Raw genomic sequence first — 25,374 nt, 5'->3', positions numbered from 1 at the left:
CGCACCGCACTGTGCTTAGCTCCGTCTGTTAACCACTCCTTACTACTTGCTAGCTAACCCTGTCGAGCTAGCGGCTAGCTAGCAGCACGTTCCAGCATGGTTGTCCAGAGAAGCTGCGGTGGGATTAAAAGTGCAGCAGGCGGCTGTTCGGCTCTGACGCCACACCGGGTGTTATTTAGAAAGTGGAATACAAGAATACTAACGCACAGGGTGTTAAATATGTGTCGTAAAATGTTGGATTAATACAGCGAACCCACCTGTCTGCCATGTCGAAACGCTCCTCCACCCTCTCGCTGCTTCTTCTTCGTGGGCTTTTGTTTGTCTTCTTCTTCGAGGTCAAACGGCAGCTTCCTCAGCGTTACTTTACTGCCACCTTCTGGAGGTAATTCACTCCTACAGCGTTAGAGTAGATCCTCAGTGTAGTTTGGTATTGAAAAACAAAAGAAAATATTACAATGAAATGTTTACAATTAAACAATTTTATTGGCATTAAAAAAATCTAATGAAAAACAAAACACAAATACTTAAAATTTCCTTTATGTTTTAATATATTTATTTATCTGCTTATTTATTTGTTATTTGTTTTATTTATTTATTTTTCATGGAACTGATTGGAATGGGTGAATGAATTTAGGGGTGGGATCAAATAAGTCTTAACTTCTTTCCACTCCCTTTCGAACATGTTAAAGTTTTGTTTTCCTCTCATTCTCCTTATATGAGAAGCATGATGGACTATTTCAGCTGTTTTGTGAATCATTCATTGAATGTTTTTAAATTGCATGTTCGAAATATATAAATGAAATGAAATGAAAAATTTGTATTTTGATGTGATTTTCAAGGACAAATTCTCAGATTTTTTTCTTTGTCTGTTTTTTCAGTTATATTTTCTACAGTCAATTGTTTTTTTAATTTTTAAATTTAATTCTATTTTTTTAACAATGTCAGTAGTTTTTCAGTGTTCCTTGTTTTCACTTCCTGTCTCTGTTTTGATCCCATAGTTCTGCCATTCGTCAGAGACTATTTCCTCTTTCATCTGCTTTTATACAGTAGGGATTGTGCTGCTGTATCTTTCTCTTTAAAATACCCCAAAAGGTGTTTTATTTGGATTCAAATCAAGCAACGTACTTGTTCTGATCATAATTTCGATCATTTATGTGTTTTTGATTGTGCATAACCATCAAGACCCTACTGTTCAACTTAGAAATAATGCAATTATAAAAAGGTGATGCAATGCTGTGTATTATATATACAGACAGGGGACAAATTATGACAGGAAAAAACACAATTCTTTCAATTAGAGGTCAATTTTGCTTTGTTTATGGCATATTTGGCTTCCATAATATGTCTTCTGTCAAACTAATGGATAGAAATCATTCAAAATACACATCCAGGAGTTTATTACACTTTGTCTATTGGACATCTATGAAAATTAGCACAGATTAAACGAGATGATGCCTCATTCATTAACATAAAAAACAAAAATGAATGCATTAATGGAAGCAATCACATGGGAAAGATGATGAAATCTTTTCTCTTTTTTTCCACACAGAAATTAGCGGTTTCCAATGTGAAATTTTACTCAAGTAGTTTCCTCAAATGTAGTTTTTTTTTCTTATGCTCTGAGCCAGAAATCTCCACATCATCCACCAAAAAACAACAACAACAAAAAACAAACAAACAAAAAAAAACAATGTGAGTAACAGTTTCAGCTTGATTCCTCCCATAAAAATTGCCTAACTCTGTCACCATGTCAAAACAACATTAATTACCTTTTGGAGTTTCAAGCAGTTTGGTATTATATTAATACATTACTGACTAGTGGCAGCATGACCTCAATACAAGTGGTTGCTTTTTAATGTTCCCCGGATTCTAACAGACTTTGACAAAACAGCGTTCTTCTATCATGCACCATGGTCATGGAACAATCTTCAAAAAAGTCCTAAATTAGAAACATTCATATCCGTTAATGAGATTAAGACTGTCATAAAGAATGCAGTGAAGGAGGAGTGTCAGTGTTTTTCTTGAATAGCTGTCAATCTGTTTTATTGTTTTACTGTTTATTTGTATATCATGTTCACTACTGATCAAGCGTTTGGGGTCATCCAGACAATTTCATGTTTTCCATGAAAACTCACACTTTTATTCATGTGCTAACATAACTGCACAAGGGTTTTCTTATCATCAATTAGCCTTTCAACACCATTAGCTAACACAATGTAGCATTAGAACACAGGAGTGATGGTTGCTGGAAATGTTCCTCTGTACCCCTATGGAGATATTCCATTAAAAATCAGCTGTTTCCAGCTAGAATAGTCATTTACCACATTAACAATGTCTAGACCGTATTTCTGATTAATGTTGTCTTAATTGAAAACAAATGCTTTTCTTTCAAAAATAAGGACATTTCTAAGTGACCCCAAACTTTTAAACGGTATTGTATGTGTTTTCTATAACTTTTAAACCTTGTATGGCTGCTACCTTGGTCAGGTCTCCCTTGTAAAAGAGATTTCTAATCTCAGTGGGACTTCCTAAAGGCAAATCAAACAAAAATAAATACATTGTTCTGAATGACAAAATAAGTCATGAAGTGAAAAAGATTTTGGAAAATGAGAAAAAGTCTCATCATAAGGAGAAACTGGTGAACTATAATTTTTGTGGAAGTGAGTAGTTTATGTTTAATCTGGTGTAATACACTTTTGGCACACTGGGAGGCAGTCACCTACAGTAGGGCTGTACTTAAACAATGCTGTTGCATGCTGGGACTGCACAGTGGATTGGTGGTTAGCACAGTCGCCCTGCAGCAAGACGGTCCCTGGTTCGCATCCCAGGGATCTCTCTGCATGGAGTTTACATGTTGTCCCTTTCTCTGTGTTCTCCAGCTTCCTCCCACAGTCCACAAACATGCTGAGGTTAATTGGTAATTCTAAATTGTCGGCAGGCATGGATGCAAGTGTGATTGTTTGTCTCTATGTGAAACCCAAGGTGTAGCCTGCCTTTACCCTAAGTTAGCTGGGATAGACTCTAGCTGCATGCTGAGTGAGACATTCAGTTTGATCGGTGCGTCTGCAGCTCAAAAGCTGTCTGATTGATCATGAGACAAATATTTGTAAGTAGGAAATAAGTCCACAAAACACAAAGTTAAACCAACATACTACACCTCAGTTGCTCATTTTTGCTCTCTTCCCCAGTTAATAAAAGTGAATACAAAGACTCAGTCCACTCAAGCTGCAGGCAGTTGTGTTTAATTCTGTAAGAAGTAGCTGTTTGTAACAGTGAAAAAATAGTGTTTGTTGAAAAAACCCACAGTACAACGTCTCATGTCCTTCCTATTATTAATATTAACATCAGCGTTCCACATTCAGCGTGTCAGCAGATCTGCATTACACCGTGTCCACTTATGACACAATATGAGGTGAGAGGCGGCGCCCACTCGTCTCAGCAGCTACACACACATTCATACATTCATACATTCATACACACACACGCTAACACACACCGACACACATGCAGAGGCGAGGCGTTGTTGCAGACAGACAGAGGCAATTTCATTTGAGGCAGACAGCATTGTGCTGGACGCAACTGGAGAGGCAGATTCATGTTTTACAAATGCATGAACAACAGAACAGCAGAGTGTTTTTTTTTTTTTTGGTAAACACAGTATTAAGGACATAGAATTGCTTGGAAGAAAGCAAACGCACTGTGGCCTGTTGAATTTGCATTGCTGTAACAGTAGCCACAGTTTTTGACATGAAGAAAACACTTTACATTCTACAGGAACGAAGCGACCTTGCAACTCGTCGTCGGGTTCTAACTATTCAACAAATCGCTGCATTTCATATAAGAAGGTCTGAATAAATAAGACACACTGTAACATCTACACAGTGTATAAAACATCTTTTGGTTTAAATAAGCCCACCCGACTCCGTACATGAACATAATGAAAACGTTTCTTAGTGTTTATCCTACCAGTTTAGAGTTATATAATAAAAGCAACATCTAGTTACAGTAGAACAGGTGACAAAAGGTGAGCACAGTGGCACGTTAACACAGAGAATGGCAGTACTTGGAGTCTATTAAGACCTTCAAATGAAAACAGAACGCTAAAATGACATAGTCTTGTATCAAACAGCTTCAAAGACTACAGATTGGCAGATCTCAGCAGTATCTGGTGCAAAGAAGTGGCTTAAAAACGCAGTAATGCCCACAAATGAGAGCAGAACCCTGTTAGTGACTCTTCATCTTGTCTGACTGTTCGTGTCGAGGCCGATCAGGAGTCTTCGTTCTCCTCCACGGCTTTGTCACGCATCTCGTACAGGATGGGAGTCAGGATTGCTTTCAGTGTCGCGTACAAAGCTTCGTTCTTCTCCGAGGCAGGGTCAATCTGCAGAGCGAAGGAGACGTCTTAGTGTCTGTGAAATCCTGTGTTTGATAGGCATCGTGGGTAAGCACTCACCTTAGTAAAAACTCTAATGGTTTGGTTAAGAAAGCTGGTCTCCACTTGTTCAGGCACTGGCAGGAGGTGAGCGGCACAGTCCAGGATACAGAGCAAAGTGAGCCGGTGACCCTGTGAGCGGGAAAAAAGAGGAGATATGATTAAATGCTGCAGATAAATGATAGATGTCGCCATCATGACATGACTTATTAGTTTGTTGGCTATCCATTTGATTTGAAAGGTGTTTTGAAAACAGACGCAGCGAAAATACACCCTGCTTTACCATCTATTTTACTCTGAATGGGATTGTAATTCACTAAATGAACATCATGCTGTATTGAAGAAGACCTGAAATGAGTGATTGATACCATATTAGCAAAGCAAGATAAATCAAGTGAGGAGTGGCACCTTTTAGCTGTTAGAAAGACTGCAGGTTAAAAAGCTCATTTTTCAGAAACACATGCTGCATCCATCTTTTCTATACTGTCTATAGGTAATGATACTCACATTACATACCAAAATGTTCACTTTGACATTCTTTTAAAGCAAGAATAGCATCACTGAAATCATAAGAATAAAACACAGTGACAAGCCAGATCAAGACACTGAGCTTCAAACAGTTCTTCAGATCTGCATTCTGGATAACTATGTCACCTATGAGATTCCAATATGCGCTACTGTTCAAAAGTTTGGGGTCACTTAGAAATGTCCTTATTTTTCTAAGGAAAAGCATTTTTTCAGTGAAGTTAAATTAATACAGTCTAGACATTGTTAATGTTGTAAATGATTATTCTAAAATGAAATTGTCCTGATGATCCCAAACTTGTGAATGGTAGTGTGTATTAAACACTGTGAACGAGTGTTTTCAAATGTGAACAGACATGATAGTATTAAAATATAAGCCTCTTATCTAAAACTATACTGGAAACTAGCTTACTAAAGATGCTGTTTTCTCGTCATGTTAACAACAAAATAATGACTTTGAGGCTTCAGCTGAAAAAAATATAAATATAATCCATTAATATTGTTCTTATTTTGAAGATGGATTCCTTGTAACTCGAAAAAATATAAAAATGATGTGATTTTTGCTGTGGTCTGTAACAAACAAGCACGTTTCTTACATCTACAGAGTATGATTTACATCTCTGTAGCTCCACAAGATTTCATTTATGATAGTACATTGTGACATGTTGTACCTTAAGATATTGCACTTGTCTATGTTGTGATTTACTTGTTCAGCCCTTGTCAATCTAATACGCTATAAAAATGAGCTGATTTCTTGTAGACTTTGAGCCCCTCTTGTGCTAACCTGCAATTAGCTGAGTGCTTCACATTAGCAGCAGAGGAAGGAGTCCAATTGTATGTAAAATTATGTAAAATAAGGTCTGCACATAATTATTCTACATATTAAAATAAACAGAAAGTTTACAGTAGGGTTCAGTGGTTAACACCATTGCCTTGCAGCTACCAGAAGATCCCTGGTTCGTGTTTTTTTGCATGGAGTTTGCATATTCTCCATGCGCATGTGTGGGTTTTCTCTGGATACTCCGGCTTTCTCCCACAGATTAAAAACATGATAAGGTTAACTGAATATTCTAAACTGTCTGTACGTGTGAATGTGAGTGTGATTGTGTGTCTCTATATGTAGCCCTGTGATAGACTGGTGACATGTCCAGGGTGTCCCCTGCCTTCACCCTAAGTCAGCTGGGACAGACTCCAGTCGGTCTAAAAAGTATATATTCTATATATTCTATATTGCTCCCTTGACATGGTTGCATTTGCCAGATAAATAGTGTCTGTTATGATATGTCTATAGGCCACAAGAAACGATTACAAATTTTTAGTGATCATTAATACTGGCCTTGAAAGTCTATATCAGTCCACCTGTAGCTCTCACTGAGGTTGTAAATACATGACAGGGATTAAATGACAGCTAATGGTTATTTATACAATGCAGCATTTGTAATATTCAAATCTGAATACTTTGATTAACACCGGCTGAATGCAGGTAACTTGATGCTCTCCAGCTGCAGTCTGACTGTAGAAGCATTGTGACTGTTCTGAGTACAGAGTATATTCATCGTAGAAAAATTACATAGAAAAAGTGCACAATTTCAAATGTGTCATTAAAGGAAAATCACAGGCAGATGTGCAACAGCTCTGTGACATGGAAGCACAACTGTGACACCGAGCCAAAATCAGGCTGTAACAAAGCCTGTAATCACTGTTTGCTACAGATAAGAGATGTTTGAGAAGATAATCCACACAGGTACCTTTTCCAGGGAGTCGAGTGCATTCTGGGGGTTTACGTTCTTCTCACTGAGGGCTTTAACATCCTCACGGCTGATGACTGGATCCTTGAGCTGTTCCAGCCACGACCACATCAGACTGGAGAGGACCAGAGGGTCTCTCTCCATGCACAGCCTTTCCCACGCCCCCTCTCTGGAGTTCAGCTCCGTCTGCACATCACAACAGAGTCTGATAATGAACTCACTGAAATGCAGTGCCAAAAAAACAGACAATGGGCCTAAATCTGCTTCACAGTTCATGAATGAAAAATGAGTCCTGGATGTGGTCCTAGGAATTTTCACTCTTCTCTGGTAAACAGAAGCTCAGATTGAACATTGTACTGTGTAAATTTAAATGTGTCGCACATTCACAGTGAAAAAAAGAATTCTAGCTGAGGAGGACCAAATGCCACATGGCTCATGGCTAGCACTTCTTTTGCAGCTTTGGAGGAAGAAGCAACTTGTCAGTAAATTGGAACATTAGAGTCTGTCATGATAATCAAGGTTTTTCACGCTGACAACACTGGGGTACAAACTTCACTGTTTGGCATCTAAAACAAAACGTGTGCAGCCCTTGGTGCAACATTTTTCTATTATTTGTACAAAGTGTAATCCAAAGCAGCAGTAGAGATGATGATTAGCTGCATTTAATGCTAGTGGAGCTGATGAAACTCGATATCCATACATCATCTTACTTCTTGTTGATCCTAAACATTCAACTAATGGTGCTTGTGGAGTGTCTCCTTTCTCTAGGACTTTATACTTTAAAGTGGATGAACACAGAGACTTATCACCAAGTAAATATCTACATACGCACATATTTAGACTGAAGGTCCAGTGAGAGGACAGGCTCTGCAGGGAATCCCATCTCTCTTTATCATGTCAGTTATAGTTAGAATCCTTTTAGTCCTAGTTAGTCCTTTTCTGATAATTAATTAGACCTCTAAACGTTATCTCTGTTTGCGAAAAGTAGATATTTAGATTTTTTCTTTCAATAAGATAATGCCTTTCTCCCTTACAATGACTTGGATGTAACTCTACACTGTTTCCTCTAGAATGTGCAGATCTATACCTGCCTCTTCCGTCACTCAGTGCAGCTGGAGCACACCAGCTCACCTATGATTGCCCAAACAACTACAACTACTTGACATTACATGTGATACTGCACTTTCTATATGGTAATGCTTAGCCATGGTGCTAGCTGCTTATTTTACCCATGATACCTATACATGATACATAAAAATGTATGAAGTATATAAAACACCCCACCAGGATATGCTAATGAGATTAAAAACTTGATTTTCAATAAGAGGGGTCTTGGTCTGCTTAGGCTATATGCTTAGGTTTAATAACCATTTCTTCCATCCAACTGTTCTGCTGTCAGATTAGATTAGAAACCTAGTTAAGTGGCCAAGAAATCTCAGAGAAATCTAGCTTGGGAAATCAGTAGAGTAATTAATTCTCTATTTACTACAAGGTAAATTTCCACAGAAGTTACGTGGGTCCTACCTGCCACATTGACACTTTGGAGGAGAGATCCTTGTCTGTCAGATCCACGGCCAGAGCTTTGGACACCAGTAGACGTCTGTTCTCCGGGGAGAGCTCAGACTGGAGGTTGATGAAAGGAATCTCTGTGTTATCTCCTCTATTATCTCCTCGACCCCCTGACACATCCTCCTCGCTGGCTACCAGTTTCATCTTGGTTGATAAGGCAGGCAGTGTGGCGTTACAATGGGCTTTTCTTCCCTGCTCAGACAGATCTAAAGACAAACTCTGATGGCCCTTCAGCAGCGGCCTTGTTAAAACGGGCGATCCACTGTCTTGTTTTACTTCTGTATAGGGGTCCTGAATGCCTCTGGCAATGTCCTGAGGAAAGAAGTCACAACATCGGGGAGATTTACAGGCTGTAAGGCTGCTGTGAGACAAGGAATGTTTGATCAGGCGGTTGATTGGTTTGTTGCTCTTCAGATTCCCTAAGTAGTGCTGCTGTTGTCCAAGTATGTGAAGGACAGAATCGCTGTGGCTGAGTTGCCTGATGTCAGACAAAGAGCATCTCAGAGGGCTTTCTACATTCTGCTGCCTCCACAGAGGGTCAAGCTCGTTGTCGCTGGGCAGAGGCTGATCATGAGCGGTTCTGGTATGTAGTGCTGGTGGGCTGAGAGGATGAGAGGAACAGGGTGGAACAGGGATCCCTTTCCCTCTCATCTCCTTCCCCAGCTGCTGAAGGGCCTGCTGGGACACCGTCTTCTCCACTTCGGCTGTGAGGTCAGGGATCTCCAGCCACTCCTCCTCGATCACGACCTGCCTGTTGGCTGCGATGTCGACGAGCAGCCGGCACACCAGCTGGACAATCTTTGGCACGTTCTTCATCTGCCGAGCCTCGTAGCCGTGCAGCAGGTGTCGCTGCCGCGTGAGGTATTGGGACAAAGTGACGGCGCTCGCTTTGGGTTCGGCACAGGAGAAGACGCTTCGCAGAGGGACGAGGAACTGGGCGAACTCCCTGACGCACAACAGCTGGCCCCTGGTTTGGATGGAGTTGGGTCTTTTGGCTCGCACAAACAGGATGGCCTGATCAGCGTTCATCCGAGTCGTGAAGACCAAGTAACACGCCAACAACACCCCTGAATGAAGGAAAATGTACGACAGAAAATTTAGATTTTAAAAGCACAACTGAGTCTCAAAGCAATGCAAAACTGCTGGTGTTACAAACCTGTTCTTCCAAGACCGGCATGGCAGTGGACGGCCATTTTCCCTTCTTGAACAGCGAAGGACATGACTTTCACCATGTCAAGGATTGTAGTCAAAGATGCCACACCGTAGTCCTTCCATCCAAAGTTATAGTAATAGACTGAAAGAAAAGTCAGAAAATAGAATTCACAGCTGTTCACTTCACTCCCTGTGTCTGTCCATCAAGTGTGTGATTTATTTTGGTCACAAATCAATACATTTTTATTGTTTGTGCACTAAATGTTAGCCAACATGGAGGTGAATTAAAAACACTACTACACAATTGAGAAATATTGCCAGATTTGTGACGGTTTATTTCTCCTTAATTCAATAGTATTTCTTAGTAAAAGCACAAATATGACTAGCTTGCATTGTAGTGTATACATGTACTTTTTTTAATAATGTACAAATAAGGTTCACCATTTACCCCTCTAAAAGTACCACTGTTGTCCACCAAAACTACCACTAACACCACAGGAAGTTGTTGTAGGTCTTTTGTTTATAGCCGGCATTTTGTGTATAAATAGTCCAGCTGTTTTGAGAAATTATGTTTCCCAATACATAAATTCCGATGCAACAAATTAGCCTTTTTCAGAGATATGTAACACTGCTGCTTTATCAGTCTGTTAAAAAGATGACCTTCTGTCTTTCAGACACGCCACTTTTATGCTAATGTTCCTCTGATCTTCTTTCAGACATACTGACTGCAGTGGTTGAGAGCTGTGGTACATGCTTTATCTGTCAAATACGTGAGACGGGACAGTGAGGTTAATACGTAATTATGCACTAACAAACCAATGACTAAAGGCCAATTCATAATTTCTGTGATAAATCTAAACTGACAGCAGCTTATCAAACATCAGTCTAGTTTATTTAGAATCTCCTAAACACCAAAAATTCTTTCCATGTGTGACGATAGTCTAATCTTATTTTTATTTTTCTGGACATTTCAGTTAGATGTGAACTTGTAGAGTAAAAAGAATGGGAATGCTATTTTATGATTTTGGCAGCAACATGTCTTTTGCTCTCTGTGATGTTTTGTGATCGATACTGGCACTGGAATGCAGAAAAGGTCTTACTTAAAGTATTATTACTGTATTTCTTGATTTATTTAACATTTGTTTTGTGCATAAGAGAAAGAAATTGGCAGGCAGAACAAAGCACATTTCATTTCTCTCTCTGCATGCTAAAAGAGGCCATTTTTAACATTTCTCTGCCTATCATAAAAAGACTAAAACCGACAATGAACTGTACCAACTAACAAGTGTTGTCTGTGTATCCGAAGCTTGATTTACGTTATTGTTCTGCACCATAGACCTCAGTTGCTGTTCATCACTGTTGCATTGGATGTCATGTCCGCTTGTTATGAAAAACACAGACATTAGTTTTATTTAGAAACAACTTCACAGACGAATAACAGGTGCTATTTTCACAGTTTCTGGAAGGTCAAGTTAGAAATGATGATGTACAAAATCAGTTCATTGTTGGTTTTGCTCTTTTCATGGGATTATTTTAGCCTCCAGCGAGATAACAAGCTAGTGTTTTTCACTCAACGTCAAATGAAAGACAGCACTGCTCAGAATGCAGCAGATGCTTTGATGAGGTGACTTGGTTGACATCCCAGGAGAGCTCGTTAGGAAGAAGAAATGACTGAACAAAAAGTGAAATCCCTCAGCAATTTCTTGCTTGCTAGGGACCGCATCACATCCTGCCTATAAGGCAAAACACAACACTAATGACGCTGAGGGAAATTATAAATCCACCTTAGTCTGTCAGTCTTATGTAGAAACTAATCAACAGATTAAAAGTGTCCCATAGAAACACACTTTTGACCATTATTCTCAAGTCATACAGTCAAACCAATCTGTAATCAATATTGCACACATTTTGCAATAGTATTCCAGGTTTCACCACTTGTGCATGAAAAAATCCTTCAGTCAGTTTCCATGTTCTGTTCTCATAACAACCTCATGAATATATTCTAGAGAAGGTCTTAGCTAGTGAAAGCCTCAGCAATTTGTAAATCTGTTGCTAGGGAACATTTCCATTGGGATGCAATAAGAAAGCTGTTGATAGTGTAAACACAGACTTCACTGCAGCATAAGAAGAAGCAACGCATTAAAAAATAGATGTTTTGAACACAACCTGTAGCATTTTAAACTTGATAAAAAAAATAATAAAGACACTGAAGGCAAGTGTTTACTGTGTACTGCATAGAGGGACAAGAAATCTATGTCTCCTGAGAAACTTTTATTGGAGGAGCTATAGTTATAACATTAGTTAGCACTTTTCAGCACAGTCATTTTCTTCTTCTTCTTCTTCTTCTTCTTCTTCTTCTTATTATTATAATTGTTATTATTAATAATAATACTAATCATAATAATCCTGTAAAACAAATATGAACACAGTTTGTGCTGCAACTGTCTAAACCTGGGGTGTCAAACTAATTTTAGTTCAGAGGCCACATAGAGTCCAATTTGATCTTAAGTGGGCCGAAGCAGTAAAAACACAGACTAATAACCTATAAATAATATTTCTGTTTGTTTTAGTGCAAAAAAGTGTATTCTGAAAATGTTTAATTTATTGAACTATCTTTATAAGATAAGAATGCTTTACTGTCATTATACAGTGAAATTCCGAATGACTTTTTCCCTTTTAAATATACAAGTTAAATAAATTAATTAAATAAAACAAGAATGAAAAATTACTAAATAGTGGAGTAAATAGCTTCTACAAAAGCATAAAAAACATTTAGTGACAGGTATCTGGAATTGAACAGTATAGTATTTTACTTTTATGATCAAAACAACTTGTCAAGGTCTAGAAATTATTTAAAATTTGCAGGTAATGTCTTCTCTGTAATTTTTACACTTTGCAAAGTCGCCCCGTAGGCCGGATTGGACGCTCTGGAGGGCCATTTTTGTCTCGTGGACCGTATGTTTGACACCCCTGCTCTAAACCATGAGCAGTTTCAGCTTGTTTTTTGTTCCTGTTGATTTTTTACTCAGTGGGTCTTTTTTTCACTCCGAACTTTAATAGCTTCAAGCAGACAAAACTCTGAAATATGTTCTGAGCAGTATGACAGTATTGCCGGAAATCATAAAAAAAGAAATAATAATAAAGTTAAATGTCTTTGAATATTTACTATTTTTTTAAGTGTCCACGGGTCTTACCAATACCAATGACTGTACATATTATAGATATGTTGCTACTTACATTTTCATCTGCTCTGTGCATACACAGCTTGCAATTCAGCCCTGTTATGCCAAAAATCTCTCTTTTTTTTTGTTACTAAACAAAGTCACTAATGGTGTCACAGTTGTGATGAGATACACTAATTTTCTTCATTTTTTACAGAATCAAACACAAATGGTATATTTTTGTCAAATTTTCAAGTCAATTGTGCAGAAAAATTGAAGTTGATGAAATATTTTAAGCTTAGAGACTGATTTCCCATCATTTTGAGTTTATTAAGAGATAATACTCAGGATTTGGGATTTTATTCCCTCAGTTTCTGTGACACTATGAGTGCAAATTTATATTGGTTTGGGGTCGTGTTTCAGAGAGAGAGAGAGAGAGAGAGAGAGCAGTAAGTTGGTCAGTTAGTGTAAGGGTGGTTATGAAAACTCACTGCCTGCCTCCATGAATGTTTCAGGTCGATACGTGAAACCGCTCTCCTGCTCCAGGGGGTTGCCACAGCTGGCGTGTTCTCCAGGTCGCTGCAGGTTAATGACCGTCTTCAAACCGCACCTGATAGCAAAACAGACCACAACGTGTCAACATGACAAACTCTCTACACTTCAACCTTAATCTAAGCGTCCTAAACAACCACATACGAAATTAAAATGTTCAATTCAAATGAAGAAAGAGAGTGTACCTTTGAAACTGTTCAATTATATTATATTTCTCTATGATTTCAGTGGAAGGCCTTGCCATAGCGAGCAAGTTGTCAGTAATCCTGTAAGTGGAGAGCATCACAGGTTAGAGGGATTTGTGCTTTATACAGAAAAATCCTTAAAAAAGAAGGAAAAAGTTTGGTTAGGACTGTTCTACAAAGAAGTGTAATTTCTGATGCTGTCTCTTCCAAAGTGAAAACACAACTGATGACATACTAACAGACTAACATGTTCGATTTTGAAAACTGTGACGTGGTTACAGTGACAGTAAGAAGCAGGACAAATGTATTGACTTTTTATGTAACTATAGATGTGGACTTTAGTGACCCACACTGACGAGCACAGCTCTGAGAGGACATGAACACAGACTAATCCAGTGTACCAGGACGAGTAGAGTCCCTTGATGGCTTGCTCCTCATCACTCCAGCGAGAGGCGTTCTCGTATTTACAGGCTTTCCCTCCACAGGCCATGGAGCACTGCATGTGACCTGGGATGACGTGCCTCAGGGTCTCCCCCATCTTGGTGTACTTTGCTGTCGGGACCCTTGCATTGGCTGGGGGAAAGAAAAGAAAACAAACATTTATTTGACAGTCAGTTCAGACTTTCCCCTGTTGTTTTAGGCATCATCAAACCCCTAGATGCAAAGGAATAGTTTTTTCTTCTGCGTGATTACATCTCCTGGTCTTGCGCTCAGTGGGGGGCTGAGGCTGGTTCACGCTGACCGCCACCATCACTCTGTGGGAGGAGGAGGAGAGGATCTCCAGGGCAGAGCTGCGTCTGCGCTGCAGGACCTTCAGCAGGATGTCCGAGGCGGAGTGCCGGCGGTCGTGTCTCCTCACGCTGGCCATCATCTCCCCGGCTAAGGAGCAACGTCCTCGGTGCTGCTGCATCTTGCACTGCTGCTGCTGAAGACTGCACTCTGGAACTGACAAAGGGCTCCTGGCTCAACGGCTCTGTGTCCATGGTGAATCATCGCTCAACAATCGCCCATTGCTGATCAGTTCATCACCGGCATTTGAAGTGTCACCATGACAACCATCTCCAAAGTCGTCAGTGGGTGGTAGATGGGGGCCAATGTTGCGCACATAACACACACACATCACACACACATAACACACAGAGCACAGATCTGAGGCAGGCGGCTTGTGACTGAAAGAGGAAAATGCTGCTCTTGTTTGTTTAAAAGGCTGTACATCTGGTGCAGCCCTCAAACGCACATCATCGACCAGTGTTCACAATGACAGCTTTTTTCTGCTTTTGACTGGATCATTAACAACCAACTGAAAGCAGCCGACGAAAACTATGAAAGTCGTACAACACTGCACAATTTCATTCCCAATTCTTCAAAGAACTCTGTATATATGTGGGAGCATCGGAAGGCCCAGATGTTTTAGAAAGATGTTATTGAACTGATTTCCTAATTAATAGAAACAGAAATATTCCATATATCCTGAAGCTTTTCCAGTAATGAAGTTGGTCATTAGAATACTGAGTTACATTTTAAGAGGTTAAGACCATGACAGTCTCCTTTATTTTTTTTAACAACTTGACTATGTAGTTGTCAGTAATTGTTGTGACTCAATGGCAAACTCTATAACAGAGTATCATGACTGTGAAGTGAAAGAACTGGAGTGGGTTTATATACTGCTGATTTCACCAATTCCTCAAACATAGTATTGTTAGGGATGCCATAACCCAATCACAAAGATTGCTATCAGTGCTAATCAAAACATTTTTAAATTGTTTTCACCTCAATTAGGTGCTTTTGGTGGCCGTCTACAAACTTCTTGCAAGCTTCTGCTTGTACCTTTGACCACTGTTCTTAAAAGAATTGGTGCAGTCCAAGTACATTTGTTGGCTTTCTGACACAGACTTGTTTTTCCATCACAGTCAACAGGTTCTTGGTGGGGTTTAATTCAGGAATTTGGGATGGCCAGTTTAAAACCTTATTTTTTCTAGCTTAATTTAGCCATTTTTTGATGTGTTTCGGATGTCATATTCTGTTTTGGGTAATCCTTCTTCTTCGATATTCCATCCACTTTGTATAAATCACCAGTTTCACTGGCAGGGAAACAGCCCCAGAGCATAATTCTGCCACCACCATGCTTGACAGTAGGAATATTGTTCTTGGGGTTAAGGGCCTCACCTTCTCTCCTCCAAACACATTACTAATTCTGATCATTGTATGAAATGGACCTTATTTAAAGCTAAGTAAATTTGATTAACACAGCTTTCTACATCATCAAAGCTGTGAATTGAAGTTGCTGTATCTCTATTTTTGACCCAGCATATTTCCACAAAACCAAAAATCAATCAGTCAATCTTTGGCATGAGTTTCAGTGATTCCATCATAAAAAAATTAAGAGCTATGAGAGTCACTGGAAGACTGAATGTTATACATGGTCTTTACAAATGTATGCAAAGTTTTGTTCACAACTGTATAGTTACTAGGTTATTCATCACTTTGTTGAAACCAGATGTGACAAATGCCATTTTAAAGTTACCACATTGAATGTCAAATAGATTTTTTGACTCACAAGATTAACTTAATCATTACATGAAACAAAGAGAAGCATGATATTCTGCACAATTAAAGCTGGAACCAGCTGGACCTAATAGACTGTTTTATGGGCATATATATTTTTAATCTCTACCACAATAACAGTTAGTCAATGAATCAATCCATAAAGGAGAGAAGTAACAACAGGATGATTTGTATGCAGGGAGTTAGAAAAAGACACTGTGCTTGAAGGCCACTCAACAATTCAGCAGCCAGTCCACCATCACACTGAAGCCAAAAGGTGAAATGATACTGCTGGATCACTGAGGCTCTCAGTGCGTGGGAGCAGCAGGCAACAGAGAGCAGTCGATCGCTGGCTGCACAAGCTATTGCTAGAAAAACACGCGTGCTGAACATCAGCCTCATTCATCCATTGTCTTCGATTTTATCTGCTGTTTTCATAGAAGTGACGTATTATGCAGTCTTAAGAGTCAATTCTGGATATTGTTTTGAAGCTAATCATTAAAACATTAGAGAAAGGGAAAAAGGACTAAGACAGATCATTTCATATGTTCTTATTGTCCATAATTCAACATGTTATCAAATCACAGCAAGAGGACTGACACCTGCTGAGTGTTCATAAAACCAAGCCATTTTATTCCTCTGCCAAGGCAGAACCCAGGTATGTTCTGAGACCTGAACAAGCAAAAACTAACGGGCTTAATTTCACAAAACATGGAGGAGAGGTTGAGCATGGCCGAAAGAATAACTCAGTAAATTTGAGTGCAGATTTCTTTCTTTAAATTTGCCAGACAGAGCATTAGCCTTTCCAGAGGAATGTGCTCCTTTGGTCCTTTTGTAGTTTGTTTGTTTTATTATGCAAAGGATAAAAGAACTGTAACAAACAATTATTTACGTAATGAATTAGTCTGAGAATCTTTTTTTAAATAAACTGATCAATTTGTCTTTAAAATTACAAAACTTTGGAATTGAACAACACCACTGGGACTTCTATGCCTTGCCTTGTCTAGCAGCCCAAAACTTCAAAATGTTCAGTTTACAATGACAACAGAGAAGAGCTGAAATCCCCACACTGGCGACAATTTAGAAAACAACAGATGTTTGGCACTGTTGCTTGAAAAAAAAAAAAGATGCAAAACTATCTATCATGAACAATAAAAACTGTACTAATTTTCAGTATGTATTTCTTATACATGGGCAGGTCTTTCTTAACCTGTAAACCATTAGTTTTTCTTATACACTTCAGCAATAACCCCTGTCAGATATAAACCTGCTGATCCCTTCAGCAAATCTGAGGAACAGAATTTTCATTTTGTCAACCTCACACACAATATATGGTAACTTAAATTTCCATCTACATGCAGTGCCTAAGATGCATTTTCATTACAATCAATATTGTGCAAAATTAATGAGTTTTTTGTGGATGCTGCAGCTGGCCTGCAAAATGTTAGCCCTCATAAGCCCTCATAAAAGAACTCAATGAAATCATTTGAGGTTTGCCGCACTGTGCCAACGTCTTTGCCAAATAAAAGGCATCAGCTGTGTTGTTTTTGTGTTGCAGAGCTCTCCTACCTGTCTCCATCTCTGTGCTGATCTCTCCACTGCGAGCTCCACCCGTGGAGTAAGGCAGGTCACTCAGTATGCTGACACCTGCTGCCATGGCAGGGCCTGAAAGGTGTGAATAAACATCGTGTCAAAGGCGGGTGTGAAAAAAAACAAACAGGGAAACAATCCAACAGCTCACTGGCAAAAGCTTCGGTTGTGCCGCTAACGCAAACAGTCGCAAGGTGTGCACACAGATGAGATATGAGGAGCGTGAGCGGCGTTGCCTGGCAGGATAACTCGGGGGAGAGAGGGATATGTGCAAACTGAGCCGCCATGTCAGCAGCTCATGTGTCAGTCTGACCACTGCACCTCAGGGAGCAGGTGGGCGTGTACCGGCAACAACAGCACGAGCCGGGAGCACATCCGAGATCCGAGCTTGAGTTACAAACCGCACTGACTTCAGCAGCAAACACACGGCAAACACAAAGGCTTTAAGATGAGCAAGCGGTGGAATGAACCCATCACTTTTAGCTGGAGCTCCAATTCAGTGATTTGCAGCCAGAGAGAGATTAGCTTTGACCACATCCACCTGCTATTGTGCAGCTTCAGAGCCATACTTCTTGACATCTGATTTATGTAGCCTGATAGCTGTGTTGTGTCACATAGACCTCCCAGAGTGTCAGTTTGACTCAGGAGACCAACAGTTTCTCATGTTACACTGTGATAGACCACACCACCATGTGCTAACGGGTGTTGCAGGATTGAAACTCTGCACCTTTACAGCTCTCTGCCTCACTGTGATCCATTAACAATTGAGCAGGGTCGCTGTTCTTCACATGCTAACTTTTTGATGGGCAAACGATTCCTTGACCTGTGATGCTTTTCTTCCCCTTTGATAAAGTCCTTGAGAAAGGATTAACCAAAGATGTAGGAGTGTATATCAGCTAAAGAGTAGGATTTGACTCTTATAAATCTGCTTCTCGAAATGATAGGACTCACACAATTTATTACAAAACTAGATGTTTTTTTAAAGCCACAAATATCCCTAAGGCGGCTGTTTCGAGAAATTTAATATCACAAATTAGTTTCACTTAAACTTGACAGAACAATCAAAGCCGGATTCCAACTCTAAACGTGTTAATGTAAAATATGCACTCCACAAAGTAAGATAATACTTTACTACAAGAAGTTATACAATGAATGAAAACTATGGTGAGGAAACTAAATCCCAAATAATAAAGTACTACATCATAAAGCCATCAATCCTTTAAAATCACATTCCACACACTGCTTTAAAGAGATGCAGTTAGCATTTGCTATGAGCTTCTAAAGATGAGGGAGGCAGAAATACTACAGTTGTCAATAGTATTACCTGCAGCCTGAAGGTGAAATCGGAGCAGGACAAGGTGTTAAATGTAATGGAGTATGTGACACATTAAACTAAGTGCAGATACACAACTTAGGTGCTGTGTGTGTTGTGTATCAACAGCTTGGATATAAGTAGTTTGCAAAAATTCTATTCTAAATACACCTTATTAACACTTCACAGCAGGAAAAGCACAGACGGACAGACAGAACACATGATGGAAATGAGCCATTCTTAATGAAATCAGTTTCACCTCTGCTTTTCCTACTGTCAAAATGTTACTGAACAGCATCTTTTACAAACTTCTGAGACAGGAAGATCACATTTAAGAGTAATGCTCCTGGTGTCTATGAATAATTGACAATGTTAAGTTAAAGCCTGTCTTTTTCCATCCACAACTGTTTTTTTCTACTTCTTTTACACTGTAATCCACACTTCTCCTTACAAACTGATATGGCACCAAAACCTAGTATAACACTGCTTGAAGTGTTTCCAACATTACAGCCGGAAAGAAGCCCATCCAATCAGTCCATCCTGGCGGGAGCCTGACACCACTTGGCATTGTTTAATAGGAAGCTCTTGATAACAAGCTGGGGAATGAGAAGCTGGTTTTCATGACAAATGTGACGTATGCGCATTAACATTTATATGAAACTGAGCTAATGCAGCAGCCACAGATAAATCTCTTCACACAGCCATCACTTAAGAGCTAATTAACCAGGAAATTTCACACTTTTTTGGTGGAACCATAAGCTTGTGTCCACTGGGGAGCCAGTGTGTTGGTGGACATGACAGAGATAGTGTGAAAGCAGAGAGCTAACTCTCAGAGACGCTGCTAATGAGTGTGGGATGTGAGAGTCATTTCCACAGAGTGCTAATAAAGAAATATGGCCGATGAGATGGTGTTCCTCACACCATGTTTAATTTATGGTAATGAGCCTGAAGGGATCCTCATCAGCAACATCACAGCTTTCTGTCTCAACAACTCACTCTGAACCTGGCTGATGAAGACACAGAGTACCACTGCTGTTTATTATGAGTCTAATCAGCTGCTTAACTGCTTTTGCAATGTGTCCCAAGTTTTAATCAGCCACTCGTAAGAAAACTAAAGCAAAAACTAGCAGGACTCCAGTGGAATATTTACTAAGCATTAGAAAAGTTCATAGTAGTCAATAGAGTGAATTTAGAAGGTCTGACAAGAACATAGGATTGAAGTGAAAACCGAAAGGAAACCTGATAAATAGCACAGTTGTGTGCGAGAAGGGCAGTTAAGTAGTCTAAATGTGCCAAAAAGAAGTGAGGCAAAAACTAAATGAACTGAGAAATATTTAGTAGGACTCAGCATTTTCAATACTGCTTAATCTGCCATTTTCTGTCCATAAATTGTTACATTGTGTTGAGGGAAAATGCCCATTAAAACTTATCAATGCCCAAATTATCATTTTAAAGGTTTTGCTCCATCTGACTAACAGTCCTAAACCCCAAAATAGTCAAATATTGTGCCCACTGGAGACCTTCAACCAGAAAATACTTAATATTTGATTTTTATGAGTATATTTGTTTTCTAAAAAAATAATTTAACAATTAACCAGTCATTCACTACATCCATATCTAATTAAACCAAAATCATTATTAATAAATATATAATTTAAAAATACAGTTGTGTACCATAGCAATCTTCAAAGCAGACTTTTTTTCATTATTTGCACTGTACAATTAACAGAAAACCCTGAATTTGGACGCAAAGTAACATTTATGTAACATTTGACAGTACTGGGAACAGTTAGCTTTTTGACAAATGTTCTACTGTTTTGATCTCATGATACCAAAATCTGCATTCTAGCTTCTTAAACTTACCAAACTGTGTGTTTCTGAGAAGATCCCTTTTTCTGTCACAATCACTGGTTCACCCCTCCCTGGGCTGCGACCTTATCGTGGTGGAGGGGTTTGCGTGTCCCAATGATCCCAGGAGCTATGTTGTCGGGGGCTTTATGCCCCTGGTAGGGTCACCCATGACAAACAGGTCCTGGGTGAAGGACCAGACAAACAGCAGCCCAGAAGACCCCAATGAAGACAAAGAATCTTGGAACCACGAGTCCCTTGCCCGGACGCGGGTCACCGGGGTCCCCCCCTGGAGCCAGGCCCGGGGGTGGGGCTCGATGGAGAGCGTCTGGTGGCCGGGCTTCTTCCCACGGGGCCCGGCCGGGCACAGCCCGAAGAAGAGACGTGGGACCCCCCTCCAGCAGGCCCACCACCCGCAGGAGGGGCCATAGGGGTCTGGTGCCATGTGTGTTGGGCGGCGGCCAGGGGCGGGGAGCCTGGCGTACCGACCCCCGGCTACACAAGCTGGCTCTAGGGATGTGGAACGTCACCTCTCTGGCAGGGAAGGAGCCTGAGCTGGTGTGCGAGGCTGAGAAGTTCCGACTTGATATAGTCGGCCTCACCTCGACACACAGCAGGGGCTCTGGAACCAGCCCTCTCGAGAGGGGTTGGACTCTCTTCCACTCTGGAGTTGCCAATGGTGAGAGGCGCCGAGCAGGGGTGTCAATACTCATTGCGCCTCGGCTCGGTGACTGTGTGTTGAAGTTTACCCCGGTGGACGAGAGGGTGGCCTCCCTTCGCCTTCGGGTGGGGGGACGGTTCCTTACTGTTGTTTGCGCCTACGGGCCGAACAGCAGTTCGGAGTATCCGCCCTTTCTGGAATCCTTGGAGGGGGTGCTGGAGAGCGCCCCTTCTGGGGATTCCATAGTTCTGCTGGGGGACTTCAACGCTCACGTTGGCAATGACAGTGAGACCTGGAGAGGCGTGATTGGGAGGAACGGCCCCCCCGATCTGAACCCGAGTGGTGTTCTGTTATTGGACTTCTGTGCTCGTCACAGATTGTCCATAACGAACACCATGTTCAGGCATAAGGGTGTCCATATGTGCACTTGGCACCAGGACACCCTAGGCCGCAGTTAGATGATCGACTTTGTTGTCGTATCGTCGGACTTGCGACCGCATGTCCTGGACACTCGGGGGAAGAGAGGGGCGGAGCTGTCAACCGATCACCACCTGGTGGTGAGTTGTCTCCGATGGTGGGGGAGGATGCCAGTCAGACCTGGCAGACCCAAACGGATCGTGAGGGTGTGCTGGGAACGTCTGGCGGAGTCCCCTGTCAGAAGGAGTTTCAACTCCCACCTCCGGTCAAACTTCAACCATGTCCCGAGGGAGGTGGGGGACATTGAGTCCGAGTGGACCATGTTCCGTGCCTCCATTGCTGAGGCGGCCGATCGTTGCTGTGGCCGTAAGGTGGTCGGTGCCTGTCGCGGCGGCAATCCCCGAACCCGTTGGTGGACACCGGCGGTAAGGGATGCCGTCAAGCTGAAGAAGGAGTCCTACCGGGCCTTTTTGGCCTGTGGGACTCCGGAGGCAGCTGACAGGTATCGGCTGGCCAAGCGGGCTGCGGCTGTCGCCGAGGCAAAAGCTCGGGTATGGGAGGAGTTTGGCGAGGCCATGGAAAACGACTTCCGGACGGCTTCGAAGAGATTCTGGTCCACCATCCGGCGTCTCAGGGGGGGAAAGCGGTGCACTGTCAACACTGTGTATAGTGGGGATGGTGCACTGCTGACCTCAACTCGGGACGTTGTGAATCGGTGGAGGGAGTACTTCGAAGACCTCCTCAATCCCACCGACACGCCTTCTGATTCAGAAGCGGGGCCTGGGGTCTCGGGGGTGGATCCTCCCATCTCTGGGGTCGAAGTCGCCGAGGTAGTTAAAAAGCTCCTAGGTGGCGGGGCCCCGGGGGTGGATGAGATCCGCCCGGAGTTCCTCAAGGCCCTGGATGTTGTGGGGCTGTCCTGGTTGACACGCCTCTGCAACATCGCGTGGACATCGGGGGCAGTGCCTCTGGATTGGCAGACTGGGGTGGTGGTCCCTCTTTTTAAAAAGGGGGACCGGAGGGTGTGTTCCAACTATAGGGGGATCACACTCCTCAGCCTCCCCGGGAAGGTCTATTCAGGGGTACTGGAGAGGAGGGTCCGCCGGATAGTCGAACCTCGGATTCAGGAGGAGCAATGTGGTTTTCGTCCCGGCCGTGGAACTGTGGACCAGCTCTACACCCTCAGCAGGGTCCTTGAGGGTGCATGGGAGTTTGCCCAACCAGTCCACATGTGTTTTGTGGATCTGGAGAAGGCTTTCGACCGTGTCCCTCGGGGAACCCTCTGGGGAGTGCTCCGGGAGTATGGGGTAACGGACCACCTAATACAGGCTGTCCGTTCCCTGTATGACCGGTGCCAGAGCTTGGTCCGCATCTCTGGCAATAAGTCGAACTCGTTTCCAGTGAGAGTTGGACTCCGCCAGGGCTGCCCTTTGTCACCGATTCTGTTCATAATTTTTATGGACAGAATATCTAGGCGCAGCCAGGGTGTTGAGGGGGTCCGGTTTGGTGACCTCAAGATTCCGTCACTGCTTTTCGCGGATGATGTGGTCCTGTTGGCTTCATCATGCCAGGACCTCCAACTCTCACTGGATCGGTTCGCAGCCGAGTGTGAAGCGGTTGGGATGAGGATCAGCACCTCCAAATCCGAGTCCATGGTCCTCAGCCGGAAAAGGGTGGAGTGCACTCTCCGGGTCAGGGATGAGGTCCTGCCCCAAGTGGAGGAGTTTAAGTACCTCGGGGTCTTGTTCACAAGTGAGAGAAGGATGGAGCAAGAGATCGACCGGCGGATTGCTACGGCCTCCGCAGTAATGTGGACGCTGTACAGGTCTGTCGTGGTAAAGAGGGAGCTAAGCCGAAAGGCGAAGCTCTCAATTTACCGGTCGATCTACGTTCCTACCCTCACCTATGGTCACGAGCTTTGGGTAGTGACCGAAAGAACAAGATCGCAGGTACAAGCGGCTGAAATGAGTTTCCTCCGCAGGGTGGCTGGGCTCTCCTTTAGAGATAGGGTGAGAAGCTCGGCCATCCGGGAGGATCTCAGAGTAGAGCCGCTGCTCCTCCGCGTAGAGAGGAGCCAGATGAGGTGGCTCGGGCATCTAATTAGGATGCCCCCCGGACGCCTCCCTGGTGAGGTGTTTAGGGCACGTCCCACTGGGAGGAGGCCCCGGGGAAGACCCAGGACACGCTGGACAGACTATGTCTCCCAGCTGGCCTGGGAACGCCTTGGGGTCCCCCGGGAGGAGCTAGATGATGTGGCCGGGGAGAGGGAGGTCTGGGCTTCCCTCCTAAAGCTGCTGCCCCCGCGACCCGACCCGGACCAGCGGTAGAAGATGGATGGATGGATGGAATCACTGGTTCAGACTGTCAAGTATTTGCTCAGTATTTCTGTTAAGAAAGACGATTGGATTGCTTTACATCTTGTCACTTCAAGAAATCAAAAATTAAGTACTTAAATTCTGCATGTCTTTGCATTTCCTCACAAATTATACTGTGTTAAAATATGCATACTGAACTACCATGTCTGAAAAATCAGCAGGTTAGTAAAACACAGTGGCAGACAATACAAAGAATCTGTCTAATGACACAGCATTGATACTTTGGTGGTATGAATCATGCTGCCAGGTAATATTTTAGTCACACCTGTGCAATGAAAAGCACAGGTGAAACTACTGTCACATCCCTGTGAGCCCTGACAGTGAGTCAGCACGCACAACAGATATTATTCTGCAGAAATCTGAGTTTATCCTTGAAGAAAATAACACAAGTTTAACTGGTGGGATACTTGATGAAAGTGAGTCATCGGAAGTGGCTCACATTAATGCAACGTAGATGTTCTTTTAATGTTGTCAGTTCACTTACAGCAGTGATTCAAGGTTTGACAAATCAAAATGTCTGCAGCAAAGAGAGATCTATTATTTGAGTGAAAGTTTTTACATACCTAGAGACCAAAACTGCATATTCCTATTCAAATAATAATGATGAAGGAGGCACAGTAGCATTGCATTGGAACAAAATGGGCAAAAAAGGTCCGTGTTTTTCATTTGCAAATCCCATTTCTCTAATATTAAACAATGATCAGGGAGATTGAGTATTTTTATGGTAGAAGAAACTCTGACTGCAACCTCAGTTTTAGAGATATGGTCCTCTTAAATGACTGTTACTATCTATAGTGCAGCAGAGGCTGTTGCCGTTGATCTGACTTTGATCTCTACATGCCACCTAATACATTCAAACTGTGACTATTAAAGTCAGCTAACAAGCAGCTGTCTTTCTTAACACCTGCGCTTATATCAGCTCTTTTATTAAAACTAAGTCAGCGCCTATGTTGTGGTGTTTTCGGCAGCGTTTCAGCCCGTCAAGCAGCGCGTCTGGTGCTGATGCTGCAAGCTGAAGACTTAACGGCAGCTGATTAGCTTACTCCACCGTGTTAGCCGAGGCTAGCGTAGCGAAGCGGGCGTTACTCACCGTTTCCCCGTCGTCAGAGTGCGGGGCCGTCGTTACAGGCGTTGGCAAAGTCGATTCATCTTTCCGAAGCCTTTGTCGTTTTGTCGCTGGCACGTCGTAACGCGGGGGTTCGCTCTAGCCACATCATTTGGTCAGCTAAGTGCAGCTAGCCCACTAGCTAACTTAGCCGCCTGACATGTTGTCGTGGAGGACGGCGCAGTGACGTCACGTGAC

The 25,374-nt window shown here is 42.2% G+C and overlaps 1 protein-coding gene across 3 annotated transcripts; it reads right to left on the bottom strand.

Annotated features, from left to right (window-relative positions):
- Window positions 1-3,220: 3,220 nt before the first annotated feature.
- ptpdc1a (protein tyrosine phosphatase domain containing 1a) lies at window positions 3,221-25,374 on the bottom strand. 3 transcript variants are annotated; one of them, XM_023298849.3, is made up of 10 exons: window positions 25,162-25,374; window positions 17,438-17,533; window positions 13,726-13,897; window positions 13,325-13,405; window positions 13,079-13,197; window positions 9,431-9,568; window positions 8,230-9,341; window positions 6,706-6,891; window positions 4,454-4,564; window positions 3,221-4,381 (listed from the first exon to the last, which is right to left on the bottom strand). In XM_023298849.3, the coding sequence occupies exons 2-10, from the start codon at window positions 17,523-17,525 to the stop codon at window positions 4,268-4,270; spliced, it is 2,121 nt and encodes a 706-aa protein (XP_023154617.1). In that variant the 5' UTR covers window positions 17,526-17,533; window positions 25,162-25,374; the 3' UTR covers window positions 3,221-4,267. The 3 variants fall into 3 exon arrangements, with proteins under 3 accessions (XP_023154617.1, XP_035799057.1, XP_054866974.1); XM_035943164.2 differs by lacking the exon at window positions 25,162-25,374 and adding an exon at window positions 20,634-20,774; XM_055010999.1 differs by lacking the exons at window positions 17,438-17,533; window positions 25,162-25,374 and adding an exon at window positions 14,018-17,412.

The sequence above is a fragment of the Amphiprion ocellaris genome, chromosome 5 (genome assembly GCF_022539595.1).
Source record: "Amphiprion ocellaris isolate individual 3 ecotype Okinawa chromosome 5, ASM2253959v1, whole genome shotgun sequence".
Lineage (NCBI taxonomy): Eukaryota > Metazoa > Chordata > Actinopteri > Pomacentridae > Amphiprion > Amphiprion ocellaris.
The sequence above is the reverse complement of the archived record's forward strand: the minus strand, read 5'-3'. Positions and strand labels throughout refer to the sequence as shown.